At 43.4% G+C, this 25,720-nt stretch overlaps 4 protein-coding genes across 5 annotated transcripts; 3 read left to right on the forward strand and 1 right to left on the reverse strand.

Annotated features, from left to right (window-relative positions):
* Nucleotides 1-1,023: 1,023 nt before the first annotated feature.
* On the reverse strand, nt 1,024-8,324 carry trim46a (tripartite motif containing 46a; the record flags this gene model as incomplete). The annotated part of the gene is made up of 12 exons (XM_080004742.1): nt 1,024-1,444; nt 1,726-1,793; nt 1,886-2,115; nt 2,997-3,326; nt 3,460-3,581; nt 3,718-3,971; nt 4,072-4,167; nt 4,339-4,485; nt 5,052-5,250; nt 6,188-6,338; nt 6,840-7,098; nt 8,265-8,324. The coding sequence occupies 12 exons, from the start codon at nt 8,322-8,324 to the stop codon at nt 1,024-1,026; spliced, it is 2,337 nt and encodes a 778-aa protein (XP_079860868.1).
* Nucleotides 8,325-9,038: 714 nt separating this feature from the next.
* tmem107l (transmembrane protein 107 like) lies at nt 9,039-12,414 on the forward strand. Of its 2 annotated transcripts, none has more exons than XM_080005222.1 (5): nt 9,039-9,318; nt 10,180-10,247; nt 10,338-10,438; nt 11,165-11,261; nt 11,726-12,414. In XM_080005222.1, exons 1-5 carry the CDS (start codon nt 9,232-9,234, stop codon nt 11,793-11,795), a joined length of 423 nt encoding a protein of 140 aa, XP_079861348.1. In that variant the 5' UTR covers nt 9,039-9,231; the 3' UTR covers nt 11,796-12,414. The 2 variants fall into 2 exon arrangements, with proteins under 2 accessions (XP_079861348.1, XP_079861347.1); XM_080005221.1 differs by lacking the exon at nt 11,165-11,261 and adding an exon at nt 11,325-11,421.
* Nucleotides 12,415-13,026: 612 nt separating this feature from the next.
* On the forward strand, nt 13,027-15,692 carry krtcap2 (keratinocyte associated protein 2). Its single transcript, XM_080005018.1, has 5 exons — nt 13,027-13,152; nt 14,385-14,539; nt 14,725-14,788; nt 15,211-15,277; nt 15,401-15,692. Exons 1-5 carry the CDS (start codon nt 13,149-13,151, stop codon nt 15,519-15,521), a joined length of 411 nt encoding a protein of 136 aa, XP_079861144.1. The 5' UTR covers nt 13,027-13,148; the 3' UTR covers nt 15,522-15,692.
* Nucleotides 15,693-16,249: 557 nt separating this feature from the next.
* On the forward strand, nt 16,250-17,567 carry LOC307234414 (protein S100-A1-like). The gene is made up of 3 exons (XM_080006120.1): nt 16,250-16,315; nt 16,996-17,171; nt 17,274-17,567. The coding sequence occupies exons 2-3, from the start codon at nt 17,022-17,024 to the stop codon at nt 17,424-17,426; spliced, it is 303 nt and encodes a 100-aa protein (XP_079862246.1). The 5' UTR covers nt 16,250-16,315; nt 16,996-17,021; the 3' UTR covers nt 17,427-17,567.
* The last annotated feature ends 8,153 nt before the right edge of the window (nt 17,568-25,720 follow it).

The following is a 25,720-nucleotide window of genomic DNA, read 5'->3' on the forward strand; positions in this document are numbered from 1 at the left end:
CAGTGAAAGAGAGATGAGCGTTTACATTCCTCGAACATCAAATCAGCCTCAGTGATAGTCGTAAAAAAAAAAAAAAAAAGGAAAAAAAGTCAGGCCATCCTGCACAATAAACCAGACCCCAGCGAATAAATAGACTTGTCTGCAAATAGTCATTTACTACAGTTTAGAACTTTGTCACAACCGGTTCAGTCAGCGTAATTCATTGCAAAGCCACTGTTGAACACGGTGTTGTTGGAAAAATGTCACTGGTCCTTTAAATTCCAAACCGTCGAGACACGGGATCCTAACGTGAGTCTGTATTTTCACCGTATTCTTCTCTGTATCATACACAGATGCATTGTTGACGTGTGTTTGGTTTCACGAACAAAGACACAACCTGAAGGTAGAAAAGGACACGTACAGCGTGTTTGGGGTGCTTTCACATGGAAACAATCCATCGCCTGCATAACGGTAAACTAAAGACCCCGGTTACACTTCAGCTACAGCATGCGACTTGGGGGTCCCGGTCATGCCAGGAAGTCTTAAATCGTTTTTTTCCGAGGAATGAATATGACATCTTGCTTGAGTTGGTATCGCGTACAGTAACCCACGCTCGGTTTCGAGTTGTTTGTCCGCTCGAGAGGTTTCTGCACCGTCTGAACACCGGTCCAGCCGCAGCGTCCGCGGGAGGGGAGCGCGTACGTGGAAACGCAGCCACAGACTTGATCAAACGTCACCGGAGACGTGGGACAGATGTTTTCGGGCCGAGTACGGATGCTTTTTTGTTGTTGTTGTTGTTGTTGTTCGGATCTCAAAGAAATTGTGGGACCATGGCTGTAGCGGGAGTTCAATCAAGTATCAAAGTCCAGATTTCAAGGCAATTCATGACCGAGACGCGCGGAGACCCCGCCCGTCCGATTCCAAACGAAACGAGAGCCGGCGGGGATGGAACTCAAGCGAGGATCCACGAGGCATGACGCAGAACTTTGATCGTTGAGTGACTTCTTTTGTTTTCTATTATCTGCCACCTCTTTCTCAACATTATTATACAAGGTTTGTGGCTCGTGACTGGATGGTGACCCTGCGGGGCGGCGGCTCCTCGATGCTCCTGTTGGCCACCAGGTCCTGCAGCTGCAGGGCCCCTCCGCCGATGAAGCAGAAGGCGGGACAGACGGGGGCGGAGCAGTCCACGTGGCCCTCCCACAGCACGCGCAGGGAGTGGGCGTCGTAAAAGGCGACGCGTCCCTTGTCAAAGTCCAGACACACGCCTAGCCGGGGCGGCAGCGGAGCAGTGTACGGGTGGTGGGAGTTGGCTGCCCCCTGGCCCTGGCCCTGGCCCTGGCTCTGGGTGGCACCGTGGCCCTGGGGAAGCAGGATCTTGCCCATGCCCATCGTCAGGAAGCAGAAGGGAGGGGAGTCCTGTCCGTCTTCTGCTCCGCTGTCATGGCCGCTGTCTGGGTCACACCTGGGAGACAGGGAGAAGAGGAACCAGTAAGATAGACGAGATGAGATGAGCCTTTATAGTAGGGTCTGTAGGTTTATACTCAAAGACTGCACCAGATTTTTAATTGGCATTAAATTGGTATTAAAGAGGAAAAAATACACTTTAAATGAAAACGATAATACTTTCGATGTACATGTATAAGGTGGACTTTATTTAAATATATATAGATATTATAAGCTAGATTTAAGAGGAATGTGTGGAGAATTAAGAAAAGTGTGAGATACAGCGAGAGATCTAGTTACCGAGGGCTCGCCATGTCCTGGGGGAGATGAAACCACTCCTGCAACTTTGCCTCCTGTCCAACCCCGACCTGAGTCAGGGTGAGAAGCGGAGAGGCGAGGGACAAGCATTACACTCTTACGTCATCCTTGAAACAGAACCATCACCCTCTCCCCACCTCACCTTGACCAGGTAGGAGCCGGGTTCCACGGAGCACGCCCAGTAATGCCTCCCTTGGGTGACGGCTAGGTCGGCCACCAGCAGGTCGGACGTCAAGTGGCAGGAGGTCAGCGCCCGGTCGGCGGCCTGCAGGAGCGAGAGGCCGGGGACACTGCGGGCGTAGGTCTGGCCTTTACCCAGAGCCAGCCTGTCGGCATGCAGCCCCCAGCGAGAGTCCAGGGAGAAACTCAACACTGAGAGGCGGGAGGGAGGGAGGGAGGGAGCCAATAAAGGAGGTTTGGGGAAAAGAGCAAGAAAGGAAAGAAAAGTGCGGGTGTCAGGAAGGAAGGAAGGATTTTTAGATCTGGAAGGGTCAACTACAGGAAGAATGATCCCGTTACGGGGAAGAGCCGGGGACGGGAGGAAGGAGAAGGAGGGGGAGCAGGAAAAGAGGCAGACTACAGCTGCTAAAATGTCAGAGAGTGAGGAGACATTTTGGCGTTGGGCTGGTCCATTAGGCAGACCAGAGCCTGTAAGAATTGAAAGCGCTACTTCTAGGCACTGGGAGAAATGGAATGGGAGTTTGGGTTAAAATCTACTGTCAAACTTGTCGAAATGAAGTTCATGAAAAGGGTGGATAACAGCTAAAATAATGAAATAGAGAGAGGGAAAGATACAGATTTTACACTTTTTTTGAGATTTGCAAAAGGAAAGTAAGCATGTGGGATGTAATAATATATTTAGCAACAGTCTGAGCGGGATGGGACGGGAACGCACAATTAAACAGGAAGGTTCGGCGCCGAAGGTAAAACATGAGAAAAATTCAAAGGGATGGAGAGAAATGGAGAAATAAATCATTAATGGTACGTTTGGAGAGAATGAGTCATTTAATTCTGCATAAATGATGTAAATCTATTTTTCACAAGCAAAGCAAAAACAAAAGTCATTGTCATTCTACACCATTCAATATGAGGATATTTAAAAACTCTATTGTAGTCATTTCAATTGTGGATTTTTTTCAATTGTGGATTTTTTTCAATTGAAAAACGATAATTTAACGACTGAATACGACACTAAATAAGCTGTTAGGTCGAGAAATGTACGTGAATATGTTCTTTCAGCGTTTCCCTCTCACCTGGGGCGGGTGGAGTGTGGAGGTAAACCTCTTCGCTGTATTCCCCGAAGCCGGCCTTGTTGCAGCCTTTCACCCTCAGCACGTACACGCTGTCCATCTCCAGCCTGTCGATCACGGCGCTGGTGCCCGCCACCTCGTCCAGGCGCTGCCAGGCGTTGGCCGAGTTCGGGGACCGGGTCCCCCCCCACATGGTGCCCACCACGCCCGCCCTCCGCTGGTACTCCACGGAGAAGTGCCAGGCCGGGGCGGAGTCCTGAGGCAGACGCCAGCACAGGAAGAGCTGGTCGTACGCCAGCGTCTTCTGGGTGTCGATCACGGGGGCCAGAGGGGCTGTGGAGGAAGCGGCCGTTGTTTGGTTACCTCCGGGCGGCTCGCGTCGTTGAAAAACACACGCGTGAATCCACTGAGGACCACCGCGTCAGTAAAGTGCATCCCTAACATAGATGGTACATCCATAACCCACCATGTATGAACTCCAGGCTGCTGATGAGTTTGAGTTCTTTGGACGAATCCAGCTGAAAGTGTCTGAAAGAAGGATCTGCCGAGAGGGAGAAACACCGGAGGTTCTCAATGGCCTTCACCAGCCTGGGGAGAGAAAAGGGGGAGTGAAGCCGGGGAAAGAGTTCAGAGAGAGAGTGACAGAGAGAGAGAGAGAGAAATTCCGCAGAGCCGCATTCTCTTTGAGATTCCGCCGCGCGGTGCGGCGTTTGCCGGCGCTCACCTGCTGTGCGTGATCCTGGCGGCTTGCACGAAGCAGGGCGCGTCGGTCTCTCTGAGGAGCTCCTGTGTGTAGAGCATCAGGCCGGCGTGCTCCAGGAGCCCCCTCCGCTCCACCACCTGGGCCGACAGCGCCTCTCCTCTCCTGGCCCGGGACCCCTCCAGGGCCAGGGCCAGGGCCCCCTGCCGCTCGGCCAGGGAAGCCCCCAGCTCGCGGAGGCACTGAGTGAGCTGCTCCTGGGCCATGGCGCTGTTCAGCTGCAGGGAGGCAGGCATCGAGCGAAGGACAAGATAAAATAAAAACACGTGACTGACGAACGGAAGAAAAGGAAGGATGGAGGTCGGACGGCACGGCTACCTCCATCTGTGTGATGACGCTCTCCAGCTCCGTGATCTGGCCCTGCACCGTCTCCTGGTTGGACAGGATGTAGTCGATCTCCTTGGTGATCTTGTCCTGCGTCGACAAACAAGAAGGTGAGGTTTGGGGGGAGAATCTTTCATCAATCTTCTTTCTTCAGCGATTGGGGATTGTGCCTTCTAGGGAGAGCGGCGAACCAGAACGAGATACACAAAGTAATGATGATGAATTTCCAAGCTCCACACTCATGCTCACGGCGGTCCCCACCTTCAGGGCCTGGCAGGCTTGTGCTATCGGCAACACTTTGTGTCCGTGGTGCACCCGGCGGAGCTTGCAGAGCGGACACAGCAGCTTCTGACAGCTGCGGCAGTAGAACAGCAACCTCTCCTGCTCGTGCTCCGTGCAGGTCAGGATCTAAAGTCCAAAGCGGGGAAAGGGAACAGTGGCGATAGAGAATTGGTTAGTTGGAGTCCTGCGCATGGGTAGGCTCGGGTGCGCTCCTTCTCGCGGTGCGGTCACGCCGCCGGCGACGGGACGCCATGCATTTCAAACGGAGCGCGGCTACATCCAGCCGCAAGGGGGGCGGACCTTGGAAAATGAACGCTCGGACCATTGTTCCGATTATTTTAAATCAAAAACGTCACTTCAACTATTGACGAAATAACACGTCATTTTTTGTGTCTTCATTAAGGACAATTTTTTATTTTAAGTGACAGATGGCAAGATTATTTACATCATTTTTTTTCAAGGGATTATTTATTTTGCCAAGTAAACAAACTAAACCATTTTAATAATAAAAAAAAAAGGAGACCGTTCCCATCTTCTATATAATGTATATAAAACATGGAAAATAGTTGCTTTTTGGAAAAATGTTTGGTGCGCCCACGACAGCCAGCCTCAGGCGCACAGAAGCTCCCCGTCACCAGCGGCGTGACCGTAGGTGAGACCCGAGCGTCACCCCGGGCAATGCAGACACAAACCTTGGGCCTGAAGTTGTTGGTGGGCAGAATGTGTTCGTGCTGGGCTCGGGGCGTCCCCCAGGGGTGGTAGAGCTTGAAACACTCGTTGCAGAAGTTGGACTTGCAGTCGGCGCATCCTTTGGTGGCCTCGAGCGACTGAGGAGGTTTACAGAAGCCGCACATGATGGCCAAGCTGCCCAGACTCAAGGTGTGTCTGTACCTGCGCAGCGGAGGAAAGGGGAGGGGTTGAGACAAGGACTGCGCTCGTTTGTGGTCTGCCGATGCTCTCCTTCCTCAAGCTCCGAGTCCACGGCAACTTCCTGACCTGAATATTTCAGCAGCAGCTGCATGTGCGGGGACAAAAAAAAAACATGCACCGCTACAGTTTTCCGGCCAGTATGTCCGCCTGGGGAGGATGGAGGCAGCTGCACTGCCCATCACCCAGTTGGCCAGGAAACTGGGGAAACTGCCGAGACCAGTAGTCTCTCTCTCTCTCTCTCTTTCTCTCTCTCTCTCTCTCTCTTGCCCTCTCTCTTTCAGAGTGTGACTCTGTCTGATGTCACCACAGGAATCCATCCCCAACACACTTGACCTTCTCTGTTCTGCTGAATCACCCCCCTGGATCCAGGCGGGATCTAACTACATTCCCTTGGACCTTGGATCTGAACTGACAGGAGGAAGGAATATTCTCTGCCGCCGACACGGTCTGTTGTTATAAGAAGCATCTGAGTTTTAAATTAATTCTGTTTTTTTCGTTGGTTAAATTGAACTATTTCACCAGCCTAGTTTTAGACTGCAGTTTTTTTTGTTTTGTCTTTTAGCTGTCCCTGCAATCCTGCCCCAAGGTTCGGCCTTGGATTGTGACTAAAGCAAGGATTCATTATTGAAACCCTTCCCAGCAAACGATTTCCTGTCACTTTATAAAGCCGTATTGACTATCCTGCCACAGTTACCACCTCCCTCCATTTCCTGCAGGGCTTGTTAAAAGGATTGTTGTTTTTATTCCTCCGTGGTGTGTCTAAGGCACTGCAGAGTTGGACGTAAAACGTTGTTCTGAAGCTCCCGTGTCACTACGGAACGCGTTACGATATGCAATCTGCGGGGATATGCGACGCGTGTCCGTATCCGTCCGCGTGTCGGTTTGCATCCGGGCGCACCTCTCCACCATGCGCTCCAGGGTGAGGTTGCGGAAGCAGTCGGCGAGCCCTCGCCCGCCCAGCTCCACGTCCCGCTGACAGGAAGGACAGGGGAACATCATGGGGGGAGGGGCGGCGTCCCTGCGCTTCCGCCCAGGGTACGTCCCGCACGCTGGGAGAAGGGAGCAGGTGGCAGGATGAGGGATGGGTGGAGGGGAGGGGGAGAGGAATAGAGAGACACGAGAGGGAGGTAAAAAGTGAGCCCCATATCAATTATACAGAGTTTGCACTGGGATGGTCATGAAGGGAAAATGGTGAAACCAATGGAGAGAGATGGAGGTTTACCAGAGAAGGGGGGGGATGGTGGGGTTGTTCTTCCTGAACTCAGAAATGCTCTGATGAATAAGGAAAGGGTGAATCATACAGCTGCACCGGGTGAAGGGGGAATTCATTGCTGATGCACACGGACAAACACACACACACAGCATTATTCAACACTCTCATTGCCTCCCTCCTTCTCGCTCTCTCTCTCTCTCTCTCTCTCGCTCTCTCTCTCTCTCAGCCAAGCACACTCAACCACAGATTTGCAAACACTTGCATATGCACGCCTACAAGTATGTTTCGATAAACTTTTACATTTTTTTTTTTTTTTGTTGTATCTCCAAATAACCACCTGCTCTGAGGACACGCTCCAGGCGGTCCGGGGTCCTCGGCGTGGGTCTGCGTGCCTGCCGTGGGGAGCGCGTGTTGGGGGTGGAGGCCGGAGAATTGGGCTCCGGGGGCAGGTCCGGGGGAGGGTAGCCTCTCTGGACCAACACCTCGGCGGCGCAGAGCAGACACACACTGTGCTGGCACGGCAGCAGGACGGGCTGCTTCACCATCTCATCACACACCGGACAATGCAGCTCCTGCTCCATACTCTTCATGTTGGTCTGGTGGGGGGAGGAGAAGAGAGGAGAGGAGAGGAGGGGAGGGGAGAAAAAGTGCAGGAGTGAGTAAATGGAAGAGAAGGCGTCTGGTGGCTGGTGTCATCAGAATTAGTAAAGAATGAATTCCTCTTTCCATTCTATATGTTGTGAATTCTGGGAGAGAAGGGTGACACAGCAAAACTGTGTCGGACATGGGAACATGTAGAAGTTACAGAGTGCAGACCTTGTTTCAGCATTAATGTTAATTATATGCAGGAAATGAGCTTGAAAATATTATATATACACATATGTTGACTTCAGGCACAGACAGGTTCCTAAAATATGAATACAGTCCTCAATGCATCTTTTTTGTTCCCCGGTTCATAGCCTTAATTCTACCGAAACGATTAAAAAAACAAAAACATAGGAAAGGTTTTGCATGTGATTGAGGCCGTAGGCCAGAGCTGCATCCGCTGAGCGCTGCATCTCGTTTCTATGGCAACAGCATCACCCCTCGCACTTCGGTGTGTGCGGTGAGCTTAGCAAGCCTTTCATACGACTGTTTTGACCAAAAAATAATCTCATCTTTTCTTTCCTCCTGCATTTTAGACTCATTAACAGTTAAAAAACTGCTCGAAGATATACAGTCACATCTGTCGCCTCCCGTTTCTGCTCCCACGCATGGTGCTGGGCCCTTGCCAAAAAGGCAACATTTTTTTTTTTAAACAAATATGTCATTTAAGATAAGAGAGGTTATATTGAATACATCTTTTCATGCAAGAAAACCCCTGAATTCGTAGCTTTTAACCCTGTCTTAAGCCAAGGCCTACATTACAGGTACTTGTTACGTGCATCGTGGTCGATTTTGGCCTAAGGCATTGCAATGTGACATAGACACGAGGATCAATTCTATTCTAACTGTTATTATTATTATTATTATTATTACAATTATTATTATTATTATTATTATTATTATTATTATTATTATTATTATTGTATCAACTGCGAAGAGCCTCCTAGTCTAGTCGTGACCGTTATCCACGTATAAAGATATAAAATAAATATATACAGTAGGCTACTTCCATCAACACTCAACCTAAACCGGACAACATAAGGCATTATTAAGGTGAACATGCCTCATAATAAACCCACGGACGGAATACACCGTTCACGATAATGTGCGCACTTACGCTGATGCGAACCAACGCGTCCATGATGGAGGTGAAGGTTTGTAACTCCGCTTCTGCCATCGCCGCCTCTCTGTGTATTCGGGTGCAGGATGAGCACAGGGTGGTTCCATCCGTCAACGGGAAACGCGCGGAGGACGACGCTTGCGGTCCCTCGATGGATGGAGCCCACGGCGCTAGTACACGGTCACACGCCGACGTGATGTCATTTTTTTTCTGTGGGGGGTGGCTAAAAATGTGCGCTGGCGCTCGGTGTTCCGTGCAGAATTAAGGTGGGGTGGGGGGTGGGGTGGGGGTGGGGGTGTCTGGAAGGACGCCTTGTTTGTTTATTTATTTGTTTATTTGGTTTTTATCGTTGATTGGTGATTTAAATGGTTGGTAGTCAGTACTGTAAATGATGCCCCGTTGGGATAATGCAGCCGCCTCCTTTATTATTTAATTTGATGGGGTGCTTGTTTATAATAATAATAATAATAATAATAATAATAATAATAATAATAATAATAATAATAATAATAATAAATAAATAAATAAATAATAATAATAATAATAATAATAATAATAATAATAATAATAATAATAATAAAGACGGTGTCCGTGGTCCAGTTCAACATTCTGCCGCTAAGAGGCAGTATTTCCCAAGAAACGGTCGGTGTCACGGAATTGTCGTCCGCGCCCGGAACCCCTGTGCCCGGAACCTTTGTGCTCGGTTGTCCCTAACTGTCCGGCTTGTAATCGTGGTTGTACCCGAGTCGCGTCAAGTTGTTATAGCAACCATCGTTCGAAGAGCTAGCTAGCGCCCGTGCGTGCGCCGTGTCCCGGCGGTGTAAAGTGGGTGCTCTGCAGCGGCGTGGCTTTTCCAACCCCCGGCTTTGTTGTGGAGGTGTCGCTTGCATTTGCACGTTGGTAGTTTCAGCCCGGAGCGCTCGTCGAAGGTGCGCACATTCGTTTCTGATCGATCGCCTCGGCCATGTCGGCGATCAGCAGCCTCGTCCCGGCACGATTCCTGACCGTCACAGCTCACCTGGTCATCGTCATCACCATTTTCTGGTCAAGGGTAAATCACGGCGATTAAATGTGTCTTGGTTGGATTGAATGTGTTTCTGAACCGTCTAACGATAAAATAAAGGGTAGATCACTATGAATACCATGCATACCAATGCTATCAATACTCTATGTATTGTTAGAACAATTTTAAACATTTTTTTACACCCACACACAATAAGTATTGTATTTTATATAAAGTATATGTATGCAAACCTGCACAGGTTTATGGGATGTTGACTTTTTTTTTTCTATTTTTATTGCATTTTTAGGTTTATTGCGTATGGCCAATTATTTTCCGTCGTTTTTTCTTTTACTTTATAATTGTTTTGATGCGTGCTGCTGTAGCACCACAATTTCCCTCCGGGGTTTGAATCAAGTATCTATTAGAAGGTGAATTAATACGGTTTGTTTTTCGACAGCCTTCCCCAGATGTCTCAGCGATGTGAGCTGCCAGGTGAATTATGTCTTGCTGGAGCTCACAGGGATTATCTGGCGTTGTCTGGCTACTCTCGAATGATGGCGTCCTGTTTGGCAGAGTTGGGATGCTATCATGGGATGCCAACCACTGGCCCCTTTTTCGGGTTTAGATGCGGTTTTCTCTCTTGCTGTTCCCGCATTTGGAATGCCATCCTTCAAAATTGGCTAAAATAAAAAAGATCAAATATATGCGAGGCCATAGGCCTACAACTTCCAGCAAGACAGGTGTATAATCATCCGCAAGCTCACGTCACTTTAACATGTGTAGGTACACACCGTAGGTCATACATATTTCCAAGTCTTTCTATATGAACTTGATTCCTTTACAGCAGTTCAAGGACTCGATGAACCTGTTCCGGTTACACAACACTTGATCGCAATGTTTATTCCACAGGAACACAATGTCAGGGCCTGCTTGCCTTTGGATTTCACACAGGAGGAGTACGAAAGAGAGGACACCAAGTAAGGAAGGCCTTGCTGTACGCTCACACAAAAATGAAAAAATAAATGATTGAAGACCCTCTTTTGACATTTCTGTCTCCGTCTCTGTAGGTTGGTCATAGGATTGTCGGTCACCCTGGGCCTGTTTGCTGTCGAGTTGGTGGGATTCTTTTCAGGGGTGTCAATGTTCAACTGCAGCCAGGGTCTCTTGTGTATCCTTTAAAATCCCTCCATTACTTTTACATAGGGCACCACTCGTTAACTTCGCAGAAAGATCTAGTTTGAGGGAAGCTATTGTCTTTGGTAAGGCCTTTTGCACAAAAATATTAAGAGCAGAGCCAAGAGATTACTACATCACAAGTAGTCTGCATTCTGTAAGTGCATAAACAATGGATCGATTTGTTTGTTTGTCAGTCGTTCAGAAAAGAGAAGTGCATGGTTTAAATCAGCCATTTGTATAAATATACATCAATTTGTGAGGTTAATTCAGAAATAAAGCAAGTTACAATATTAGGATTGAGGTATGGTTGAGAAGAGTGAATACATTTCTGCCGTTTCTCTCTAAACTACTGTTTGAATATGAAATAAAATGTAATTTAATATTTATGCTGTAAAATATAACAAAATTAAACTTAGTTTTTTGTTTTTTTTATTACTGTAATCTGTAATCAAGATACAATTTATGAAATTAACAATCCAAATATATTTTTTAATAACAAACATTTTTAATATTTTACATTTCAATTCGTTCTAGGTGGATTTTTAACCCAAAACCAAAGAAAAAACATCACTGAGACTGAACGATGTCTGAGACGTGAGTTACAATGAATGGTACCAGTGTTTGGGAATGAGAGGCGTCATTAGATGGATGCTCTAGTGTTATTTATGAATCCATGACTTCAAACCTTCTCTCTGCGCTGGTTTCACATGGACCATAGCCACAGCAGTCCATGCCAGTGCCTCCGTGGCTCTGCTATTCTTTCAATTTGAACAATGGGATTGTGACATCTACTGGTGGATCCTTGTTATTTGCAGGTCAGTGCATGTGTCCGTTTCACTCTCAAGGCTTATTTTTCCCCTGACAGAATTGACTCCCAGCTCTAGCGGTCCACTGCGGCGCGTCAGTCTCCCTGTCATTCTATGTATTTCAGAAGTGGGAATGCTGGACATATTGGGTTATTTTTGCCTTATGCAGGTTGGTCTATGTATGTTCGGATGTGCCTGTGTGTGCATGGCCATAAGTCAACAGAATTGTGCACCTGCCTCGTGTGCTCACATGTTTGGTTGAGCAGTTTGCACTTTTAAATGAGAGAGAGAGAGAGAGAGAGAGAGAGAGAGAGAGAGAGAGAGAGAGAGAGAGAGAGAGAGAGAGAGAGAGAGAGAGAGAGAGAGAGAGAGAGAGAGAGAGAGAGAGAGAGAGAGAGAGAGAGAGAGAGAGAGAGAGAGAGAGAAAATTGTAAATATTTGTTTAATGCATTCTCTCCATTTTTCCCTGCTAGTGTCCTCCCTGCGTTTGTGGAGCTACTGCTGTTTATTGCAGTTTTTGGACTGAAGAAAAAGGCGCTGTGAAACAATCGACAGTTTGGTTGAATTTGAATATGCCATGGCCAAATGAACCGACTTGTATGACTTATGCACTATCTGTATTATCAAAAATGTACTTTGGTGTGAAATGAGAAACAACTTCGATTGCACTAGATAGATACTATCCATATTATACATTTACAATATATTTTGGGATGTATTTGCTGGGGACCGTTTTTAAATTCCAACTGAAAGGACCTCACAAAGTCTCCAGAATCACCCCCCCCCCCAGTATATTTGGCCTTAAAGTTGTGGAGGTGACGTGGCGCTGCCTCGCAGCAACGACGTTCTGGGTTTCGAACCCGACTGGAGACTCTGTGCAGAGTCTGCGTGTTCTCCCCATGTTCACGTGGGTTTCCCCCGGGTTTTTCCTGTTTCCTCCCCCCCCAGAGACATGCGCCTCAGGGTTAGAGACTCCTGCCGATGGCCCTGAGCAAGGCGTCAGTGAAGAACTAGAGTTGGTCCCTGAAAACAGTTCGGATGGGTTGAATGCAGAACACTAATTCAGTCCACAGGGATTTATAATGTGTATCTTCTTCTATCCTTTAACTGCCATTTAAACATTTGTTTGATTAGGTTTTGTGTATGCCAAGAACATGTTTGTAGCTTGTGTACAGTTTTCTGTCATGTTTTGATAAAAACAACTTCACTGAAATTCTGTTAACTTGTTAACTTAAAAAAATAAATGATTTGGCTATTAGTCCTGTGCCAATTTGCCCTTTTCTCATCCGATGTTTACTTCATGTCAAGAAGGGAAGGAACAGGGTGGGGCAGTATTTTTGATTGCTCAGCTCTTTTGAGGGTGGGGCCATGCATTTCAGATTATCATGGACAACATGCTCCAAATATATAATGAATATTTGCACACAAAAAGTGTGCTCGAGTGCTGGACTCAATGCAAGATTGCACTCCTAGCAAGGGATCTCTGCATGCTTTATGAATATCCCAGACTCGTGCAATTGTTAACTGCAAACAAATGCACATATTTTAAGACTTGTATAATCACCATGAGACAAGGTGAGCTAAAGCTTTGTGACTAAAATATATATTATATATAAATTATAAAAAAAAAAAATATATATATATATATATATATATATTGATAGTAGCATTTATTGATTATATGATAGTCCTGGAGTAGATTCTGCTGCAGCCGCTGGTTGGGGGAGGGGCTTAGTCATGACGTCAACACAATGTTTTTTTCGTAGTTCCACCAACAGGTGTCACCTCTCTTTTCGTCCGGGCAGCAGCAAACTTCCTCTTTCCTGGAGCCGCCAGAATAATTAGCAACGAGAATTCCCATCCGATTCCCGCCAGTTTACGCACCAAAATATAATCATGGGTACGTGTAATGCTTTTATTGATTCAACTCTTACACGCCAGAGGCAACAGAGCATTGAAAACGTGCACAGCTCTGTACGGATTCTGCTTGTGCTCGGAGCGACCACGTTAACCGTTGACCGGCCACTCCGGACGGATCGTTAGCGTTCGTGAGCTGACGTTGAGAATCGCTCCACTCCGTGTAATCGATCATTGTGATTTAATGTCTCGGATATTGATCTGGATTTGTAGAAGGTCTTTGTCAACGCCGACGTTTGCACCGGGTTAGCATTGTGCTATCAGTGTGTGTGTGTGTGGGGGGGTGGGTGTGGGTGTGTGTACACTGACGTGGCACTGTGCCCCTATGTGTCCTTTGCTGGTGGTATAAAGTCTCTTAATCTCTCACACACCCGGTTGTCGCTGTTTGCTTAATGCTAATGTTCTGTTGTTGTTGGGGTTTTTTTTTTGTTTTGTTTTTTTTATGGAGGAGGGGCGGGGTGGGGGTTTACATGTCGTATCTGTTTCCAGCTGCACAAACTCATCTGCTAGGAGTGAATAACTTTTAATACGTTTTCAGTGAAGGATCAAATGGAGAATGGTCAAATGGTGGAGCCAGGATGGTTTCCTACAGCAGCATTTATTTATATACGTTATTAATATTTGATATAAATTGACCAGTATGTTTTACATTAATTGTATATTATTATTTTATGTTTTTGTTTTTTATTTTTTATTTTTGCTATTGCCTAATAGGGAATGTGAAGCTGACCTCACATTGCATCCCTCGCGTCGACCGTGAATGTCTGTGTGTTGGAAATAAAAGGCGGCTTGGAATAAAAGGCGGCTTGGAAGTCTTGTCAGGTGGAAAAACTGCCACGGAAAACCTTGCAGACATCGTGTGCAAAAACTTCCACCCTTCTTTTTATCCCTTCCTTTCTCCGGTTTTGCACGTCATGCATATTTTCGCTGTTTCTCTGTGCAATTGAATGGAAGGGATCCCCCAAAGAAAATGGCGGCCGGAGTCCATAGCCACCGTCAAACTTCACATTCCCTATTGTTTTGATGTAAGATGCTGTAACCTTGCAATTTCCCTCCGGGGATTAATATCGTATCTACCCATCTATCCTATATACAGGTAAAGTCGCGGTGAGAGCAGGATCAGCATGTCTCTTGCAAGTGATCGGTGTCGATGTTCGTGGTAGTGACACCGGCCTTGCGACGTGTTATTTCTCATGGTGTCTCTGTCCTTCCCAGCTGTGAACACAGGCACCTCTCTGGTGCTCTCCAGTCTGCTGTCTGTGCTGGTGTTTGCTGGCATGCAGATGTTCAGCAAGCAGCTCAGCTCTACGGAGTGGCTTACCATCGTGGGGGGGTTCCTGGGTTCGGTTCTCTTCATCTGCTCCCTGACCGTATCCTTTTTGTAGCGTGCGTGTGCGTGTGTGTGTGTGTGTGTGTGTGTGTGTGTGTGCGTGCGCGTGCACGTCTGTCGCCACCACATCACCTGCGATGCCTGTTTCATCCCGTGTCACCAGACGTCGCCTGGTGTCTCGTTGCACGTGACGTGGATTATTTGCCACCTTAATTATGTTCCCAGGCGTTCAATAACTTGGAGAACTTGGTCTTTGGAAAGGGATTTCAAGCTAAGATATTTCCAGAGAGTAAGTTGGATTGTTTGTACTTTTTGTTGTTTGTTCTTGAGTGCTGAACTTTTTGACAGTCCTATGCACCAGTTTGCACAGTGAAGGCTGAGACATGGGACCTCACCATTTTCATGCCTGTGGTTTTGGCCTTGGAATAGCATGACAAATGGGGCAGGGTCCCTCTTGTTTTTGATATATTTACACACATCCAAGTTGAATATATTACAAATCTAAGCGTAAGAGACTCTTTTGAAACAATTTAACACTGTGTTTATCTTATTTTTAAGAAGATTTTTTTTAAAGGAGGTTTTTAAATCTTATAGTTCCTTCACAGAATATTTATATTTTTTGTTAACACCCAATTAATGACATTAATAGAACAAAGCTAGTGGCATTGAAATAGTACCTCTGTATTTACACTGTTGTCTCATCTCTTCCAGTCCTGCTGTGCCTGTGCCTGTCACTGTTTGCTTCTGGTCTTGTACACCGTGTATGTGTGACAACATGGTAAGTTGCAGTACCTGAACAGGTCTAGCTGCTAGTTTATTGCTAATGGAAAAAGGGCTGATTGTTGACTGTTTTCCCCTCTTTTTTTTTTTTTTTTTTTTTTTTTTTCTCCTTTCCTTCTAGCCTGATATTCTCACTATTCGCCCTCTACTACATCAACAAAGTGTCCTCTGCGCTCTACCAAGCAGCTGTCCCCACAGTCACACCAGCCAAGGCGGCCAGCAAGGGCAAAAGGAAGAATTGAGCGATTGCTCCAATTAACATCTTCCAGTACTCCTGCAAATACATAATTTCCTCTATTATAGCATAAATATGCAGGTCCTGGTTAAGAGAAACATTTTTTTTTTCCATTTTATATTCATCATGACACCTTTTCTGTTTATATGAATTTGTAATTAAAACGATGAAAAATGCAGCCTGTATAACTTGTTTCATTTTTATCGTTATTGTCATTTTATCATCATTCTTCAGTCTGCACACAAAAGTAAGGTTAGCAGAAGCCTTAAAACTAAAGGCAGATGCTTCACATCACTTTGAATCCCGTGGCCATTTGAGTAAATCAGGAGCAGGTGAATGAGTTGTGGTTCCCATCGATGCATTTGAAGTGCTGTTGAGTAAGAAACTAAAGTCCAGGCTGCTCCAGTAAAGCTCTTCAGTGGCTACAAGAATTAAAAAAAATGGATGCGTTCGCCATCTCCCATGTATGAGTGTAACTGAATAGGAATTTGGATAAACCTTCTGGAGTGCTGTGGCTGATTCCAATATTTAAGTACTTCGAAAATGATATAACAGTGATGTAAATATAAGAAAAGCTCATACAATTTTGTAATCTAGGATTTAGATCAAGACAACGTATGTTTCTTTTTTTTTTTTTGTTTGTTCGTTTTTTTGTTTTGAAGGGAATTGTCCACACCTCAAACCCTCCCTTTCCCTGTCATGGGCGTTCCCTTTTCCACTTTAAGTTCTTGTGCAAACTTTTCCAGGGCTCTTGCTCCTCTTGGCTGATCTCATTGCACATTTACCACCCATTCTCCATTGGTAAGTTGGATGTATTTTTTCCTCCATTCTAAACTTCTAGATATTTGTTCCTCTTCTCAGGTGTCAGTTGCGAAGGGCTGCTGCCTTTTTTTCTTTTAACCTCTGTAATAACAAATTATAGTTGTAAAAAGTATGATATGCTCAGAAAAATATGACGTGAACAGGGAGGTGTGTGTGTGTGTGTTGGGTCTTATACTTCTAATCATCTCCTTGGCCAATTCCATAGGAATTCAAGACAGTTCAATGTCTCCAAAATCAAGACAGACATGAGACAGTGTATTTCCTACAAAATTAGTCACCAAAGAATTTAGTTTTAATGCCAAGTGAGCCACCACCCTAATCCATCATTTTTGGACGCAAGACATATTATTATTATTCCAGGTCAACCTCTTGGGATCATGCCATGACATCACGTGCATGGTGAGGGTTTCTTTGGGAATTATTTGAGAATTTCTTGGAGGAGTCGTTTGGAGACCAATAATTCAAGAGAAATAAGGATTTCAAAACCCCTCGCTGACTAAGGAATGACCGTGATCCTTCAATGTCTCGGTCTAAATCGATGACCCAAAACTCAAATCGGTGTTATGAAATTTGCTTACTCTGATTAAATGCATTTTGAGTGTTTTCTTTTTTTTTTTTTTTTTATTAATAATAATAATAATTATTATTATTATGGCTAGTTGACCACCTTCCATAAATCCTTATTATGGCTGCCCCGCCGTCTGAATTGGAGCGAAGCATGGAGTCCCTGGTCGTCGTGTTCCACCGTTACGCTGACGAGGACGGTGATGGACAGACCTTGACCAAGAAGGAGTTTAAGAAGCTTTTGGAGAACGAGCTCCCCACGTTCCTCGCGGTAAGGCCACACCGTGCGGCGCTCTCGCTCGCGATCCTCTGCGGCGGTGCGGTGGCGACTTGGTGCAGTTCCCTCTTTAACCACACGGTGTCTCCCCTCCAGACCCAGAAAGACCCCGACGCGGTGAGCAGGATCATGCAAGATCTGGACGAGGACGGGGATAACAAATTGAACTTTAAAGAATTTGTGACCCTGGTGCTCGGCATCGCCACTGCATGTGAAAAATATAACCAGCTCCAAGCCGGGAAAGATTAAATGTGTGAATTAACACTAGTAATTCAAATAATACAACAATAATAATAATAATAATATCATCAGCTAGGCTCCAGAACATGGGGCGTAACAAAGTTTGTAATTGTTCGTGGCTTTACAAATAAAGATTTATTGAATATGGAATTTAACCCGTTTTTTTATTTCAAGATTCAAGAGGTTTATTCGTTTACTGACAGATCATAAAAAGTGTTGTGTGATTGCTAAACAAAAAAAAGGCCTCCTGTGGATCTATATAAACATGGCATCATTATATTGAAAAGGTACTTTATTCAAATTACATTTGAATGCACGACAACAACACAATATTATTTTTGAAATACATTTGAAATATTTTACTAAATGAAAATAATGTACATTTTGTTGCTAGGTGTGTAAACGAGTAAGGACAATATAAGAAAGGAAATATTCAAAATGAAATGTGTGTGTTAATAATAATGAGAAAATCCATGTGTACCTGTACACGGAACAATGTAAATATTGCACGTAACATCAAGCTTTTGACAGAGCAGCAGTTCCATTTAAGGATTATTCACAACTAAGTTAGTTCGGTTATGAGTATAGGGTACTTTCAACTGGGTTGGGTGTCGTTTAAACAATCTTATTGTTATCGATGTATTTTTATTTTCCTTTTCATAAAAAGATTATACTTGTTTTTCATCTCGTTTTCGTAAAATATAATATATTTCATAAAACATGATATATGTCATGAAAGCCCATGTGCGAGACAGACGCCTTGGTTTTCGAGCATTAGATTGATACCAGACAGCGCTGCGGGGTGATGCATCCAACACGGAAGTCGGTTCCCTCGACAACCAGACGATGGCTCCGTGTGCTTTCAGGCAGTTCGTTTTTTTCCTTAGAAAATCATTTCCGTTTTTTCGTTTGTGTTGTCATAACAAAAAAAAATAAAATAAAATTAAAAAAAAACGGAAAAACGAGAAAACCAAATTTAAAAAACGGTCCAATTTTGTTTTTTCCCTTTTTGAATCGAAAAACGACGATATGGCAGACAGCTGAGGAAGCGGCAGTGAAGTAAATGTCAAAATAAAAGTAAGTATGCAACGTGTTTTAAATAACCATTATATTATACAGTGTGTGTGTGTGTGTGTGTGTGTGTGTGTGTGTGTATATATATATATATATATATATATATATATATATATATATATATATATATATATATATATAAAATATTATATATAAGTGATATATTATTAACACACACAGGATACATTATTTGTACGTTTATTTTTTAGAGGAAAATATATTCATAAATACATGTATTATTATTGTTATTGTTGTTATTGTTGATATTAATATTATTATAAATTGATGGAAATGGTTAAATGGTCTTTGAGTAATGTTAAAGGTTGATAGATAGATAGATAGATAGATAGATAGATAGATAGATAGATAGATAGATAGATAGATAGATCAATTCCCTACATAGGCTACACATAAATTCATATATTTTTTGTTTTGTTCTTTTCATTTAGACAGGAAATATCTTTTATCCAAAAAATGTATGAGATATTATTTATTAAGTTTAGTTGAGTTAGTTTAGTGAATTAATAGCCTAATTAATTAGATGTGGAAATAGTGTTATCATTCCCCAATAGGACCAGCAGAGGTCCCCTCGACCCCATAAACTTAACATTGCCGAATTTTGGAAGGTGGGCTCAAATGTGGGGCACTTCTAGAACGTAGGGTGGGTCACCAACTGCCATCCAAAATTGTTTACACGTTTAAGGACCTTCGTATAGAGAAACAGGCCCCTGCTTGGAGCGCGCACGAGAGAGAGAGAGGAGGATTGAATCTCTCTGACGGATAAAATAATAATAATAAAAATGCTGTACATAAAAAAACAAAAAAATGCTGTTGCTTAGGTCCGCTTGAGGGGCAACTTAAGCCTGCAATATGCTGTGGGAAACCCTGACGTTAATTGCATACATTTTTTTAAGGTGTTAAATGGTACACAGTGAGGTGGTAAAAATGATAAAAAAAGGCCTGAGGTGGTAAAAATGCTGCCTCGCCTTTCTCACCAGAGTGTCTGTGTGTGTAGTCAATGTTAAATCCTCCGTGATGTGGACTCCCAGGTACTTGAAGCTGCTCACCCTGTGGACAGAAGCCCCAGTAATCACCAACAGCGCGTGCGTCCTCGATTGTAATCCCCTCCTAAAGTCCACAATCAGCTCCTTAGTTTTGCTGACGTTCAGGAGGAGGCTGTTGTCCTGGCACCAGAGTGACAGGTCAGCCACCTCCGTGCGGTAGGCCTTCTCATGGGCGTCGGTAATCAGGCCCACCACGACGGAGTCGTCAGCAAACTTGATGATGGTGTTGGAGCTGGACCTGGCTACACAGTCATGTGTGTACAGGGAGTACAGTATGGGACTGAGGACGCAGCCCTGGGGGGATCCTGTGTTTAGGGTGAGGGAGCTGGACATGTGCCTCTTGAAGCAGGACGGGACCACTGATTCAGCCAGGGAGGTGTTGAATATCCTAGTGAACACCGGGGCTAGCTGGTTAGCACAGGTCTTCAGTACTTGCCCAGATTTGCCATCTTGGCCCGCAGCTTTCCTGGTATTCACACACGCACCAGAGCCCTACTGACGTCATGTTCAGACACTGAGAGTTGCGCGCTCACTTCCCCAGCGGTGTAATTCCAATTAGCGGGCGAGCTAGCGGTGTTGTTGCGAGACTCAAATCACGCAAAAAGGAATTCAGTTCATTGGCTAGGGAGGCGTCCACGGTCGTGGCTGGGGAGGAGCTGCTGTTGTAGTAGTTCGTAATAGTCTGCAGCCCCTGCCACATTAAATAAATAAATAAATATAATAAATAATAATAATTAACAATAAATATATCAATATAAATAAGTCTTTGGATCTCGAATCATTCCTGGTCTACGTTTCATTGCCGGTGATTTGAGAGGGGTTCCTAGTGCTCAAGGTTACTTTTCTGCTGGACGGGAACAACGAGAGTCCCTATAGGATATATTTGCAGTGCCTGGCATCTAATGACGCTCTGAATGGGGTGGTCGGCACGATCTATGTCGAGGACAGACGGTGCTGACCCCACCGTGCCGTGGTTTGCAATGGCGGCGATTTTGATGCTTGTAACTATGTGGCTGGTTTTACAATAACTCAGGTTCACAGTATCTTGCTATATTGGCTTATGTGTCAGGCTACAAATCAAATTGAGGATTACTTTAGGTGTTTTCTCCAAGCTGTTGGGAAAAGACACGCAGTTCCCTTTGAGACGGGGTTAGTCACACACACACATACACAGGGGATTTGACGTCACAACCACACATAAACTATACGACAGCAGTTTCCGCATTCCTTCTCACTCTGCTCTAGCTCTCAGAGCTGACACTCCCTAATCTCCTTCCCTCACAGTGCTCATGGCAGAGCAAACCAACACAGCAATGTTTCAAACTTTTTTATTGCTCTAGTTCACAAACTTCTGTTTACCCATAGCGCTTTCACCACAACGGTATATTTTACTCAAACTATAATTCTCCCATTTTCTTTCACCTTCTTTCATTCTGCCACCTAAAACGGAAAAAAGGTTTTTTTTTTCAGAATGATAGTAGACCATCTCGGTTTTTCACTCATTCAATATCAGGCAATTCTGATGTTGAATTTCGAAATTAAAGCCCTCTAAAAGGTCTTATATGAGCTCTGCTACCTCTGACTTCTGCTATTAAAAGGAAACTTCCTGTTTCCACAGACCAACTCCAAGGTGGGACAGGAAGTTTCCTTTAAATTGTAATCTGAAATCCGAGGTAACAGAGCACATACATTTCATTTTAGAGGGCTTTCATTTTGAAATTAAACCTCAGAATTTCTTGATATTGTGTGAGGGACACACTGAGGTGGTCTATTATCATTCTGAAGTGGAGTTGGTCTGTTGAAACAGGAAGTTTCCTTTTAATTCCTATCTGAATTCAACATTAAATTGGCAGGCAGTAGTTATAATTATTTTGTAACAATTATTCGGTTTTTTTTAATAATCATTCCTTTTAGTTATGGATTTTTATTTATTAATGTGTTCATTATTTCATTATTGACTGTCCGAAAGAATGTGAAACTCCGTTCACCGGATCGTCGCTTTTATTTTGAAATCAGTCCTTTCACGCTCTTACAATAAACGCCTAGAACAGGTGCCCACACTTTTTCGGCTTGCGAGCTACTTTTAAAATGACCAGATCAAAATGATCTACCTGCATTAAAAAATGCTAAATGTATTATTTATTTGTATACTCAGTATACTTTATATATACAATATATGTTGGCGCACCTTGCATCACTGTATGAACCCTTATGGCACAATACAATTAAATACGTTTATGGTCACTACATTACTCTGATGACTTGCACTGAATGGAGTCGGCCAGGGTTACATAGTCCGGACAGTAGCTGCTGGTAGCCAGCCTCAAGCAGGCTTCCAAATGATCATCAGTCATGATGGAACGGTACTTGGACTTAATAATCTTCATGTGGAAAAAGAGTCGTTATTACCTTAAGGTGACTGTTAACATTGATATTACTTTGTTACTTACTTAGTACTGCTGTTGAACCGGGGGCCGTGTTGTTCTCGGGTGACCACTAGATGTCAGTAGAAACCCTGAAGACACACTGGTACCAGCTGTTGAGAGTTGGATCTTTGAATGTTTGGAGAACCTCAAAATGTTTACAATGTTTAAATATTATTTTAAAGAATCCACACAGTGAACACTTTTTTTTACGTTTGATGTCCTGTGATCTGAATCATTTTAAACTAGCTATACTACATACCACGTACCAGTGTACCACGGCTGCCTCACAGCAAGAAGGTCCTGGGTTCGATTCCCACCTGGGGCACTGTTGGCACCGTGCTCCAGCGTGTTATTTTTCTAGTTATAGTTCTTCTACCAACTGTCACAAAACCTCTGCCAAATTTTCACACCTATAATTACAATTTCTCAATGGCTCTTGGCCTGTCCGTTTTTCAAGGCCTTGATTTTTCCATGGTGTTGAAAATTGTATACATTTATTTTATTAAATGTTATTATTATCATTATTAGGGCCCTATTGTTATTGTTCAGATTTGTATTATTCTCTGAATTTTCCAGGCTAAAAGTGTCCGCAAAAGGACGACTGCTAGAGCCACGGACACAGTAAAGGTGTCATTAGAGCTGGGACATCACAGACATTAAGTGGTTGAAGTTTCATCGAAATCGATCTACATAGGGAGCAGAAAATAGCGAAAAACCGACTAAATTTGACCGAAAGTAGCCGAAAGTTCGTGCTTCATCAACACACCAACTTTCAGAAAAGAGTTTTAGAATAAGACACTTTGTGACGTCATCATCCCATTTGCTATAAATGTGCAGGTTGTAGTTCTGAATTTTCATTCCCGTTGTGTGCGGTGCGTGGCATAGACTGTCTTACCTGGTAGATATCTGTGGGGCTGTTCACTTGGGTATTTATGTAAATCAAGACATTGTATTCCAATATAACCCTGTGTTAGATGCGGCATTGTTTTTTAAAAACATTAATCCACAGGAACTCGTGACAACGTCGAGTCAAGTCCACCCGTCTGTGGGAATGAATGATGCGTTCACGTTCTAGGAACGCGTCGAAAAACTAGAACCTGTGAAATATTAATTAGTCACAGGAAGACAAACGCTTCAAATTTTAATTTGTCACTAACACCACTGAAATGGACCGTGTGTATTGCTGCCTGCAGCTATATTTATTGTAATTATTTTTCTCCTTGGCAATTTTCGGGCTAAAAGTGCCCAGGACAATCGCTGGCCCCACGGACATGGTTGAGGTCTCGTTATAACCGGGATGTCTTGTTTAATTGTTTGAATTTAAAAAAGGTAAAAAATGTGTTTAAATAATTAAATGTGGAATTATGTAATAAAGGTCCCTGAAATTAATAAAAATTGTCTTTTGAAAAACATCCTTTATAAAATATATATATATATTTAACCAAATTTACTAATTTATATATTTATATTTCTTTATACATTGTCTCATTAATTTCATGGTTTGTTTCATAGGCATATTTATTTATGTATTTGTTTGTTTGTTTATTTATTTATCTATTTATTTGATTGTTTGTTTGTTTGTTTATCTATATATCTATTTGTTTATTTATTTATCTATTTATTTGTTTGTTTGTTTGTTTACTTATCTATTTATTTAAAAAATATATATTTAATGTTGACTCAAATGGCGTTTCATAAGTTATAACAATAAGAAGTTGTGGTTTACTGGCAAACATGGACTGTGGGTTGTTTTAAAGACAGGAGTGTTGAGCTGTGTAGACCGCAGAGTAGAGAGACGACAGGCCGGGGGTAGCTGATGTGGTGTTCAACTTAAACTCTGAAAATTGTGCTGCGTTTTTTAACCCGCCTGCCTCCAGCTATATCTATTATTATTATTATAATTATTGTTAATAATAATAATAATCATAATCATAATAACTATCATTAATAATAATAATAATAATAATAATAATAATAATAATAATAATAATAATAATAATTATTATTATTATTATTATTATTATTATTAGAATTGTTATCATTGATTATCATAATAATAATAAACAATAATAATTTATTTTTCAATAATAATCATAAGTTTGAGAGTTAAAATTGCAATTTTTTTAAATGTGAAACCTCCGAGGATTTGTGGACCATCTGACAGGTTATCAGATGAAAAAAATATAATTGCCATTCAATGTGGGAGCGTGTGGACCTTGTGTGTAGACCCTGAAGATCAGGGTTAAGATATATATTTGTTTTTGTTTGTGTGGAAAACAATTCTGTTTGAGAGCTTGGATAACCTGAAAATGTTTTGCAGACAGACACATTGTGTATTGCTTTCAATTAAACAAACATTTAAACAAATCATGTGCTGGACATAAGCAGTGTGCAATGTGTTCCTGTGTGTATGCCATTTGGGACTTTTAATTGCCAGATTGGATTGGAACACTTAGTTATTTTCTGCACTGAGATAAAAATTTGGCATGACATGACTGTATATGCTTTGAGATTTTTCATAGTCAAAACATACATGCCAATTTAGTTGTACAATAAAATACAAAATATTGGGATCATTGTAGCATTTTGTACATTATTTACAACGGAGTCAAGGCTTGGGCATAATTGCAGTGACAAAAGTGGACCTGTTGCACTTGCCCAAGCTGGCAAAGTGTGTAGAGATGATGGGCATTTTATGTAATGAGCCACACATGATCCTTCCCCTCCATCGTCATTGAGTCCCCTACAAACAGAACCGGATAGCACTGGATAGGTGAAAGCAATATGGCCAAACTGAACTATTTGACCTGATTTGATAAAAAGGTCTTGGTAGGGGGCAAGAGAAGGGAATGCTGTAAGGAAACCTTACCTGGGCCCTGAAGCTGGACCGAGAGATGGAAAGGAGATGTTGAGTTATGCAACATCTGGGCAGGATTAAACTTCTTCCCCACTTTCATAAACCCTGGGACGTGTAACAACTACCAGCCTGGTATATGCACAGCAGAAATATGAAGAAGCTTGTTTCAACAGAGTTAGTAAAACTGACTTATTTTCCCCGACAGCTGGTGACATAAGCATGAAACATATTGCACAAAACCTGTAAAACCAAATTCAACCAAACAAATCCCACCAAAACCTGTAAAACCAAATTACACCAACCAAATTCCACAAAAAACCTGTAAAAACTCACAAATGTATTTTGCGAGAGAGAGAGAGAGAGAGAGAGAGAGAGAGAGAGAGAGAGAGAGAGAGAGAGAGAGAGAGAGAGAGAGAGAGAGAGAGAGAGAGAGAGAGAGAGAGAGAGAGCGCGAGAGAGAGAGAGAGAGAGAGAGAGAGAGAGAGAGAGAGTGGGGAACATATGTTTTCATATTCATGAAAACTTCCACATAGACACTCAAGGGTATGACTCAAACTGCCCACTCTGAGCTGGAATCCCTGCTCTGTAACTTTCCACATCCCTTTCATAAATGTTGCCATTTAAACCAGACCAACTAGCTCCCGTCCAAAGAAGATTCCTCACAATGAGAGGCGTTGTCTCGCACTCTGTCTGGAACAAATAGTATTTGTACTAGCACCACCACCATGCCAACCAGTATGTTTACTTGCATTGATTTGTCTCTGAAGTAGATCTCCACATATTTCCTGCATACAAAACAAAGTTGTACTTAAACAGGGGGAGTTAGTTTGGGCGTTGCCAGTTTTGTGGCGCACATTTCCACCACATGACGCATCGTTGTGT

This window comes from Zeus faber (genome assembly GCF_960531495.2).
Source record: "Zeus faber genome assembly, chromosome: 8".
NCBI classification, from domain to species: Eukaryota; Metazoa; Chordata; class Actinopteri; order Zeiformes; family Zeidae; genus Zeus; species Zeus faber.

Bases quoted from the DNA above. Each gene is read 5' to 3' on its own strand.
- tmem107l (XM_080005222.1), top strand. From the start codon at position 9,232: ATGTCGGCGATCAGCAGCCTCGTCCCGGCACGATTCCTGACCGTCACA. The intron at 10,439-11,164 runs GTATCCTTTAAA...CATGGACCATAG, and splicing joins CTGCAGCCAGGGTCTCTTGT to CCACAGCAGTCCATGCCAGT. The intron at 11,262-11,725 runs GTCAGTGCATGT...TTTCCCTGCTAG, and splicing joins TGGATCCTTGTTATTTGCAG to TGTCCTCCCTGCGTTTGTGG.
- krtcap2 (XM_080005018.1), top strand. The intron at 14,789-15,210 runs GTAAGTTGGATT...CATCTCTTCCAG, and splicing joins AGCTAAGATATTTCCAGAGA to TCCTGCTGTGCCTGTGCCTG. The intron at 15,278-15,400 runs GTAAGTTGCAGT...CTTTCCTTCTAG, and splicing joins CGTGTATGTGTGACAACATG to CCTGATATTCTCACTATTCG.
- LOC307234414 (XM_080006120.1), top strand. From the start codon at position 17,022: ATGGCTGCCCCGCCGTCTGAATTGGAGCGAAGCATGGAGTCCCTGGTC. The intron at 17,172-17,273 runs GTAAGGCCACAC...TCTCCCCTCCAG, and splicing joins AGCTCCCCACGTTCCTCGCG to ACCCAGAAAGACCCCGACGC.